This window comes from Buteo buteo, chromosome 1 (assembly GCF_964188355.1).
Source record: "Buteo buteo chromosome 1, bButBut1.hap1.1, whole genome shotgun sequence".
Lineage (NCBI taxonomy): Eukaryota > Metazoa > Chordata > Aves > Accipitriformes > Accipitridae > Buteo > Buteo buteo.
Genome location: NC_134171.1, coordinates 29,392,602 through 29,403,485, shown reverse-complemented (window position 1 = coordinate 29,403,485; position 10,884 = coordinate 29,392,602). Strand labels below are relative to the sequence as shown.

Here is a 10,884-nt window from a genome sequence, read left to right as displayed (position 1 = left end):
AAACATTTGTGTGATAAAAGAGAGATCTGGAAGAGCAGTAAAGGTTAGAACGACACACTATAACACCTCCATACATGGAATGTGTGGTCAAAGGCTGTATTAGTACTCAGCATTTGTAAAAATTCAGGTGATGTTTCCTGATCAAACATCAGAAAACTTGCAGCAAGTCAGTATTATGGATGGGAGGAAAAAAGGCAGAATTCCCAGCTTCTGTGCACCAGCTGCTTAGGATATATCTCTCTTCTATAAAAAAGCTGTATTGTTGACAAACCGGACTGTATTTTTCAGAAAATGAAATTCCGTTGTCAAAAGTACTCCCGACAAGCAATTGCAGATCAATTACAGACCAACTTAGCCCACCACCAAAGTTTTCCAAAGAGGGGGGCCCTGCAGACACATGGACGCACATCACCACCACCACCCCTCCCTTGTACCACCAGCCTGGCTCCCGCTCAGCCTCCTCGTCCTGTTCTGGACCTCGGCACCATTTTAAAAACTGCCAGAAAGGAGTCAGGTACAGGAAACCCACTCTGCTAAAAGAGTATTTTCTAACACACTTGCCAGTTTTGTTTTACTGGAATTTAAACAGCAAGAGAATAGCATTTGCTAGAAGTATATAATTCCCCACATAGCTCCAGGATGCAACCGTGATGAGTAAAGAGGTTGATGTTTTGAATCAGTAGTCTTTGGGATGAAAATTTTTTATAGCATGGCTGTTTTAGGTGTGGCTGGGAAGGCAGGTAAAGGAAGATGGTAGAACAGGTTTCTATAGAAACTAATAACCTATGTACTTCCTTCCAACCTCCCTGCAGATTATTTAACCTATCCAAGTCTTCTTGACCTACCTACATTTAGTCAGTGCAGCTATGTAATGAATTTAATCGCCCATTAATTTGTCCTAATGTACGCTAGTAATGAGTAGCTGCCAAGATTTGTTTTGTATCAGCATTTAAAAGCCATAATTTAGTTAGCAATGTATTGCCTCTGAGGTTTTCTTTGTTCTGGTTCTTAACCATTCGCCCTACTTTCCAAAACACTTCAAATTACTTTAGATAATGTCCTTCATTTCACTGCCTGGAAAACCTGACAACTCACTGAAATACTCTCCACTGAGACTGGCCATGAGAAAGAGATCCCTAACACATCAGCCTTGGGTTTTCTTCCCTAGTTTAGAAGGGAAGGCATTTTCACTTGCCCATTATTTTTGGCCCTCAAAATCCATGTCTTTTGGCTACTAATCATCAGCACTAAATGTTCCTTGCCAATGCTTTCTACAGAACACCAGGGTAAAAATAACACATCTGGACAAACTGGATAATTCTGTAAGTGAAGCTAAAACCTCTTGATCTCCTCATACTCTTCCTTCCAGTTCCTTAATAACATCACAGACTTTTTAGCTCAAGGTGAATATATAGTAGTTTCACACGTGGCTTATCTAGGGGAGTAGAAAATTCTCTTTCCTATCAGAAAAACTAGTATAAATCAAAGCTACTTAAAGAAGATCATGATCAGGTCAGATGCACATGAAGTGCAAAGACATAAGCCAGACCTTCTTCATCTAGAATCCACTTATGTGTGCACAGGACCAGGTGCTAAACCCAAGATTATTCTCCTTGGATCTACCAGATAGATAGTGTTTAAATGCTTACCAGAAATATTAATTACACTCTTTTTTATTCCTTGTTTAAAAAAGCACAGATTATTATTTAGTACATAATCCATGAATAATTTATTACAATATAAATATTAGCATAATTTCACTAAAATTTAAAATCATTCCAAATTAATAACTAAATATAAACATTTTCAAAAATAACATCCCTTACAGCAAATGTTTTTTATACAAAAAGATTATCGATAATTTACTTCTTAACATGATAGACTTCCTGTACACCATGAAAATAAGCATTAACTTGGTTTTCTGACATTGTAAGAAAATAACATTATTTTTATACTAGATGTTATTTATGTATAAAAGCAGATATGTAGGTCCAGTAGAAAATACAGGATTTTTGCTTGGTACAAGTTAACTGACTACCAGGAGTTGGTATAAACAGAGTCCAGATCCTTTGCAAAGAAAGTATTACTACATACCTTAAAAAAATGCCAACATGCATCCATTCAAGAATTGGACTGGTTGCTTTTTCATATAAATAACCCATTTGGTCACACTACAGTGATGACTGTATAAGCAAACAGAGGGACCACAAACTATGCAAAAGGATTTCTTTTTCTCTTTTTAGGCTCAATTGATATTTTCTTCAGTTATGCTTTAAATTGTATGAGTAACAGTGAAAAGCAATGCAAGCTTTTGTTAAAGGGCAAACTGTAAAGAAAACTCCATTTTTTAGTCTTTTTAATATTTGTATTACCTGTTTTTAACTATAAAGATTTTGTAGCTTGAATCTGACCAATAAAGCCAAAGTAGTCTCTACATTAACTAAGAAGTAATGAAACCCTGTTTATGTATTTTCTTCTCTGAAGCCTTTTTAACACATATTTTAACAGCAAAGAATTGTTGCAAGTCTCATCACTTGGGAAGCTGAAAAAATATTCCAAAGCTGTATACGTGGCCATTATATTTTCAAGGCAAGTACGTTTTCTGTGAAAATGACTCTTTTGCTGGGGTAACATTGCTGCCATCTCCTGCACTATTGAAAGTACTTCTCAAATGAGGTAATCACAGGTGATAATCTGAATACCCACTGCCTAATGACATCTTCTGGGCTTCTTTTTAAATTGGCAAGATTACCTGCAATATTTTATAAGAAGAACCAGACACACATTTCAGTATCACATTTGCTCTTCATTGTAAAAATAAGGGTTTAGAAATAAGGTGCAAGTGACTGATACAACTTCTACCTCTTCCTGTAGGTATGTCAACTACAAACCTAGCTTAGTGGAAAAAAAAAAAAAGGTGATTGGAATTTAGGAATTACTTCAAGTTAGTATCACTAGTGTTAATTTCTAGTTTTTGATAGCTTCTAAAGCATCATTAAAAATAATTTACAAGTGAGATGTTTTATGAATGCCTTTCAAAAAGGAAGTACTGAAAGTTTGCCCAACACAAACATATATGAAATACCAGCAGCAACCCTTTTGTTCTTACAGCTAAATTATGAGCTTTTGTTCATGAAACAATTTGCTATCTATCCAAAGTGTTCACTTTTACTACATTCTTTGAATGTTAGAGAATATACAGCCCGCTTCATGAGGAGGTTCTGCTTGGCATATAAATCTCAGCTGACTAAAATCAGTTTTTAATTGCTGAAATGCTAGCATCCTCTGGCAAAGGTCCTGGACTCACACTTGAAAACCCAAGAATTGGAAATGCTACCTTTCTGATGAGCTTGTCAAGACCCACACATCTGATTGCTGAAACTACTTTCTTGCTCACAAAGTGGCAACAAAGGGGAGTGTAATGAGTAAAACATGGACTGTGCAAGCTGGTTTTGTGAAATAAAGATCAGTGACCACAACTGAGGAGCATACTGTTGTACAGATCCTAACCTTCAAGGCCTATGGTAGATTAATAGCTAAAACATCTAATAGAGGTTAATACTCATTTTTAGAAAAGATTAAAAGGACAAACTAAAACAAAAGATGTTTTGGTGTTTCTCAGTCCTTGTTTACAGCCTTTACCCAGTATTTTTAGAAATAGCGCAACAATTGGAAAATGGATTTTGCTTTTATAACGGAATATAAAATAACAGGACTGTTTTGCAATTAAGAAACAATGATACCTTTCTGGAAAATGAGAAAAATTTTGAAAAGTTTAAATGGGTTTTGATGAATAGATGGCAATATTAGGAAGAAGTACAGAAAGAAGTGAAGTCCCTTCTTAAGCCTCAGAGTAGCATAAAACAGAGTGGAAATTCTTAATTGCACATTCTGGTTTTCTTCTGCCTTTGAATGCTTTATTCTTTCATCTTATGTAATTTTTTAAGCCAATAGCAACTGTTTGCAGGCCTCTAATGAATCTGCTTTTTCTTAAACTGTAACTTGGTCATAGTTTTGAAATGAAAAGGTACATGCATATTCAGGGATTTGCAATCCACTCAGAATTCCTCAGGTAGAAGCACTAAGACTTTGCTGTTAAAAAATGGATTTTGAAGGAGACTGGTTACCAAGAACCATATTTCATAAATTTTTTTGGTGACATCTATATAAGATTCATTGGTAGGTGATCAAAAGTGAATAGATCTTGCATAAAATTTTATTTTAAAAGCTAAAAGGGTTAAACACTGTTTTCTTCATATTATATCTCCAATGAATATCCTTCATGAAGAGTATCTACAAGTTTGCTTGGCAATAAATTATGAAAATATAAAGAAAGCCTGAAATATTAAGGCCATCACTAAGATAATAGCAGAGTGCTTGTCACTTCAACAAGGATTGTCTTTTATCATGATGGGAAAATTGCACTTTGTAAACATAGCTTACAAAGATCACCCTTCTCTGCTAAAATTCTCCAATAGGAGATGCTGCATAAAAAAAGACAAGGTTTTTCGTTACTTAACATACAATCACTTTTCTGTTTGTCATGTAAATTATTGAACACTTCCATTCATTACTTGGTAGTAACAGCTGGCACACAGAGGAGTGGCCCACACTTAAGTGGCCTTACAGATAGTTTTCCAGAGGATTGCGGAAAAGAGCAGCACTCTGGTAGATACAGGTGGGCTGAGGCTGAAATTCATGGTACGTCAATGATGAATGCTGCTTGAGAGTTTCATTGACTGAATAAAATGTTGTCCTCCTCATATGCCAAAGCTGAGTCTTCCATGGTCTCCAGTAAAGTGTGACAGGTTTCATATTCACGGTGTGCTAATGTTGGTTCTTTGGCAACAGTGGACATCAACTGACTCCAGGTGATATTAGTATTTTTGAAAGCGTGCAATAGAAAAATGCCAATGATGATACTGCAGAATCCACTCAGGGTTCCAATGATATCACCCAGGTCCAGACTACTCCACTCCTTGAACAGGATGATGGAGCATGTCACAACTGTTGTGGTGAAACACACGTAATAAATAGGTGTCACTAGAGATGTATTGAACACGTCCAATGCTTTGTTGAGATAGTTGATCTGAGTGCTGACTGAGAGCACTAAGATGCCCACCAAAACATAAACCAATGGATGTCGATAAACTGGTTTCTGCTCCAACATTTGTTTGATGGCAATGCCCAGGCCTTTCACAGATGAGACGGAGAAGGCACCAATGAGTGAGCAAATTAAAATGTAGATCAGTATATTTGTCTGACCTCTCCTTGGAGCCACAATAAATATCAGCACGAGGGCAACAACTGTCAGGAGAACAGCAAATGTAACAAATGCTGTAAGAAAGGAAGGGAAGAAGAGTAACGTGCATAAGAGAAAATACAAGACTACGTACATGTTAGAAGTTATTCAGTGTCCCGAATGAACTCTATGAACTGTAGCACAAGTTCATTGCAACTGCATACAGACCTGGATCTTGCAGCTTTCTTTCCATCTCATCTAGTGAGGTGACCTCCTCCTCCTCAGGGGCGTGAATAACCATGACCGTTGACCCCAAAATGCTCAGTACACACCCCAGCTTTCCATGAATATTCAGCTTCTCGTTTAAAAAATAGGATGACAATATAGCACTGTTTGGCAAAATATAAATAAAAGGTTCATCTCCACCACCACGCTAGACATTCAAAATCTGTCTGTGTAACATGATAATTCAAAGTAATTCAAATTCAAAACCTCTTTTGAATTTGGGTATATGGGAAACCAGCCTGAAACAACCAAATTTTACAGAGTTTTGCAAGTAGGTTGGTCAGGACCAAAAAGGTCAGGTCAGGTTTTAGGGGGGTTAGCAACCCTGATCCCTCCTCTCCAGGTTGTAAAGGGTCCAAATTGCTCGAGGAACTTCTCATTACTGATTGCCTGGCTCAGGGTATGTGCTCTCACACACCTGTAGATGGACCACACGAACTGTTACTTTCTTCCAAAAATGGTTTAAAGCACTTCGTTTGCTATTAAAACCAATGCACACAAGTTTTGGAAACTGTTCCTCATCTCTTCCTGGGGTCTCCCACCCAGGCACAGTTTCTTCCTGGCTTGCCAGGACTCCCCCAAAAACACAGAGAAGGCACATCTCCCCCTTTGAAGAGGACTGACCCCAGGCTCTCCAAGGGGTTCAAGATTTAACCTAAGGATAATAACCTGGCCCAAATGAGGCCACCTCACAGGGCACACAATCAGCCAGCTAGAGCATAACCTTAGGCACAGACACAGGCTTAATGGCATGTGGATGTGCTCACAAATAGTTTTTCAACCCACTAATCAAATTACAGCTATTTTTTCACACAAGGGTAATGAGCTCACTGACATGAAGTTCTCACGACCTCTCTTTTTCATGAAAGTTGGAAAGATTGCTACCCACATCAAAGGAGAGGGCGTTAAAACTCAGGCTGTTTTGCAAAGCAGCAGCCAGGCAGCCAGTTAGTCTGCATCGACCTATATGCTGATCCCAGCATATCTGTAGGTGAGAGTTACACTGGTTTTGCTATGATGGAATGGCTGCATTTTTAACAGTTAAATTACTGCTAGCATCTTTAAAAAAAAAAAAAAAGATACATAGAATCATAGGATAGAATCATAGAATCATTTAGGTTGGAAAAGACCTTTAAGATCATCGAGTCCAACCATCAACCATGCCCCCTAAACCATGTCCTGAAGTACCCTGTCTACTCGCTTTTTGAATACCTCCAGGGATGGTGACCCAACCACTTCCCTGGGCAGCCTATTCCAATGTCTGACAACCCTTTCTGTAAAGAAATTTTTCCTAATATCTAACCTAAATCTCCCTTGCCTCAACTTGAGGCCATTTCCTCTTGTCCTATCAGCAGCCACCTGACAGAAGAGACCAGCACCCACCTCACTACAACCTCCTTTCAGGTAGTTGTAGAGAGTGATAAGGTCTCCCCTCAGCCTCCTTTTCTCCAGACTAAACAGCCCCAGCTCCCTCAGCCGCTCCTCATAAGACTTGTGCTCCAGGCCCCTCACCAGCTCCGTTGCCCTTCTCTGGACACGCTCCAGCACCTCCATGTCTTTCCTGTAGTGAGGGGCCCAAAACTGAACACAGGACTCGAGGTGCGGCCTCACCAGTGCCCAGTACAGGGGAACAACCACCTCCCTGCTCCTGCTGGCCACACTATTTCTGATACAGGCCAGGATGCCGTTGGCCTTCTTGGCCACCTGGGCACACTGCTGGCTCGTATTCAGCTGGCTGTCAACCAGCACCCCCAGGTCTTTCTCTGCCGGGCAGCTTTTTTTACATGGCCCAGGCTGGTTTTAAACACAATGTTTCATATAGTATACTCAGGTCTAAAAAATAAGAGTTTTACATTTAAAATACAGTAATTCTGTTTTGCTAATAAATTATTTCTTAGAACATTTGTTGTAAGCATAATTCATGTCTTTTCTGCTTCTGTGATAGCTGTATGTGCTTAAGTACTTGAAAGTTATTTGTTTCCTCATACATTGGAAAATATGAGTGTTTGAAGGGCATTCATATTTCAAAACAACCACAAATTTTAACTGTGGATATTAAAAAGGCTAAAAGTTTCTTTGCCTTCTTTCCAGAAGGACTTGGAAAAGACCAAACAAACCCAAAATGCTTCCTAAGTGTGGCTTAATATGAAATTATGCTCCTATAAAAAAGAACTGGTTTTGAAAACATTTTAATGGAGAAATACTGTATTTTCTTTTGAAGTTTTTTCATAACTGAAGAACAGGATAAGACTTTAAGACAGCTTCACTTCTCTAGGAAAAGATAAGTTACAGCCTTCTACCACTGTACTTCAGCAGTATACCTGGCATACACGGATAAGAAATGCTTCATAATATAGGTGGAAGGCTGTTGGGAAAGCATATATGTTAGTTTTGGGAACAAGACTTCTCATTCCCTCTACCCAGAAAATTCAGTTCTAAATAAGAAAGTGATCTTTCCACTGAAGAACAAAAAGCATTTTTTGTTCATATATTGCTTTTCAGTTTTCTTACTAAAATTCTCCACTTTCAGCCAAAGACAGTATTTTTCCGTCACACAGTGAATGGTTCATTTGTCAAGGTTTGCTCCCAATTTGTACTAACCTTATGAGAACACTCAGTGCACCCAAGGGGGTAACTAAGGTTGCAGGTGCAAAGGCATAGGCAGCAAAATTTGCAGCTTCTCCTAATCCCACTGCAGAAGAAAGAACATTTGGATCAGGTTGAGGTGGGGGGGAGGAATAAAAGGAATATCAAAATAAATATTTTGTATGATAGCAAATATAAACCAAAATCTTTTTTCTACACTATATATGCAAATTTTCCTTTCAAAATTATCTAACCTCCTCTGGAAATAATAAAGGCTGAAGAAAGCCAAATACTTTTCCCCTAAGTACTCCTAGAAGCTGGACAGATTCAATCCCGTTGCTTTTGGCTGGATATTAAAGAAAAGGTTGTTATTCTGCAAAAAGCAAACACAGTATTTGAGAGATGGAATATCGGAATGGCTTCTGTCATAAAGGTGATTGCAAAGACATTTCTTTTAAGTGAGGGGAGTGAAAAATCAGGGAATATATCTATTTAAAACAATCATCTGCTTTATGTTGCATTTACATATAGGTTGAAAGGAAAGAGGTGACTTACTTGAAAGCAGTCCAGCCCACCAAAGCCATTCCTTCAAATACGAATATCCACCCTGTCCTGAAAGCAGAAAAAATAATCTCGTATTAGAAGAAAGAGATCACCTTATTATAATAAACTAAACTACAGCTTCACATTTGCCTCTAGTCATATAAAGTACTGAAAGAGCATGTTATCTGGATGAGACATGAAGACTATTTAGTTAGATTTTGACTGACATTTTTATTAATCACCGTACTGTTTTGTGGCTTGGACTTCCGAGAAATGATACTTGACTAAAGGGAAAGTTCCAAGCGAAAGTAAAATGTCTATGAAGATTGTTTGTGAGTTTAAGATATGCTTCAAAGTGCTCTCCCAGGTCAGATCCAACATATTCATACACAGTCAGCTGCAGTTTGACTCTGCTTATACTGTAAATTGAGAGAAATCAGAAAGAAAAAAGCCACTGCATGCATTAATTTTTTTGACATAAAATTTAAGTATATTGAACGTTCAGTAACACATTTGTTTCAACCAAATTCTCTGCAACAGTATATTGCAATAAACACAACAAACAAAAGAAAACCTGCTAATGCTTTATATTTAAATCCACGCAAAGGGAATGGTGAGATTAGTCCAATGGTCTCTTTCTAGCTCTTCATCTGTTGACTCTGATGAAAGAATAGTTGTACTAACCGCAGAAACTTTTCTAATAAGTATCCCTCTACAGCTCATTGCACTTCCTTTTTTTTAAAAAAAACCAAACCCAAACTCTGAACCTAGTTACCATCTTAAGACTTTCCATCTCAAATGAGGGAGGAAAAAGATGGAAAAAAGAGAGAGAAAGGCATTTTGAAGGGTAAGATGAATGGAGAATTTCATTTGGTACCTAACTGCTGTCAGGGAGGAAATATCACCAGTTTGCTAGATTTAATACCCACCACTGCCCCCATGGCCCTAGGAATTCTGAAATCCCAGTCCCTGCAATCACACACAGAGAAATAATACTGTATTTCCATCCATAGCCAAGACAGGACTTCTGATCACTATTAAAATATGACAGATTTCACCTACAACGCTTTTAAACGTGTGATCTGTTAACTCAAACCTTGATTTTGCCAAGTTACAAGAGGCGTTTGCATCCCCAGCAGGAGCAAGGCAGACAGCATCACTTACCAGCTCGGGGGACTCCTTTGTCTGCCAGTTTCAAAAGCCCTTTCTTCTTCAGTATGAAACTAGCACCAATAAAGATACTGGAACCTATCGCCAAAGCCAAGCCAATGTAGAGCCGGTATTTGCTTCCAGCAGGAGTGGAAATGCTCTGGTTCGTTTCATTGAGAGTCCCGTCCATAGAGGCAAGGAGAGAAGAGCGTGATTCAGACACATTGATGATCTGGCACCATGCTTGGCAGGAGTCATGGCAAGGAAAAGAGAGCACAGCACCTGGGAGGAGAAAAAGGAGGACAAGTGATTAACAAACAAGGTACAGCTCTGAAGGAGCCCTGTCCTTGCTCTGCTCACTCCTTTCCACACATTTCCAGAGCGCTTATCACTTCTGACCATGCAAATAACTCACAAAATCCACATAACATACACAATGCTGCCCCAGGTCATTATCCACCCGTCATTCACAGGTGCATGCCTTATTTTATATATATATATATATATGTATATATATGTATATATTTTGCACTACATCAGCTTAGTCAAGCAATTAGGGCAATACCAAGGAATGCAACAATAAAATACTATCTTTGATGTAACTCAGAATTCACCTTGAAATCATAAAAGCTAACTTGAAACCTCAAGAAGAAAGGGTTCTTTTGTATTGTGCAGAGACCACATCCCCAAAACACAAACACAGAACCAAGTCCATGATTTCAGACTTTGCCTGCTAGCGTAAGCCTGCTACTATTCCAGGCTTCTGCTTTTATATTTGTAGCTGAGATTTGGAAACAACAAATAAAAAAGAGAAGGAAAAAAAAAATCTATATAGGGAGCAAACTCTTGCTACATATGGGCACTAATATGCACTATTAAGATTGTTCAGTGACTGCTGTGTAAGCCAGATCTTCTTTAACGACTCATAAAATTTTGAGGTGGAGGCCTCATCACACCTCACAGAAATTTTCATCGAACCTCAACAACACTGAGCTGGAGGAAGACCACAGCCTGCAAGGGACAGTCCCCCTGGCTATCCCTGCCAAACAGCCGCAGAGCCGGGTCATCCTGAGTTAAGA

At 38.6% G+C, this 10,884-nt stretch overlaps 1 protein-coding gene across 1 annotated transcript; it reads right to left on the bottom strand.

Moving 5' to 3' along the window:
- Window positions 1-1,295: 1,295 nt before the first annotated feature.
- On the bottom strand, window positions 1,296-10,083 carry NIPAL1 (NIPA like domain containing 1). The gene is made up of 5 exons (XM_075025408.1): window positions 9,821-10,083; window positions 8,669-8,725; window positions 8,129-8,219; window positions 5,471-5,631; window positions 1,296-5,337 (listed from the first exon to the last, which is right to left on the bottom strand). The coding sequence occupies exons 1-5, from the start codon at window positions 9,993-9,995 to the stop codon at window positions 4,733-4,735; spliced, it is 1,089 nt and encodes a 362-aa protein (XP_074881509.1). The 5' UTR covers window positions 9,996-10,083; the 3' UTR covers window positions 1,296-4,732.
- Window positions 10,084-10,884: the final 801 nt, after the last annotated feature.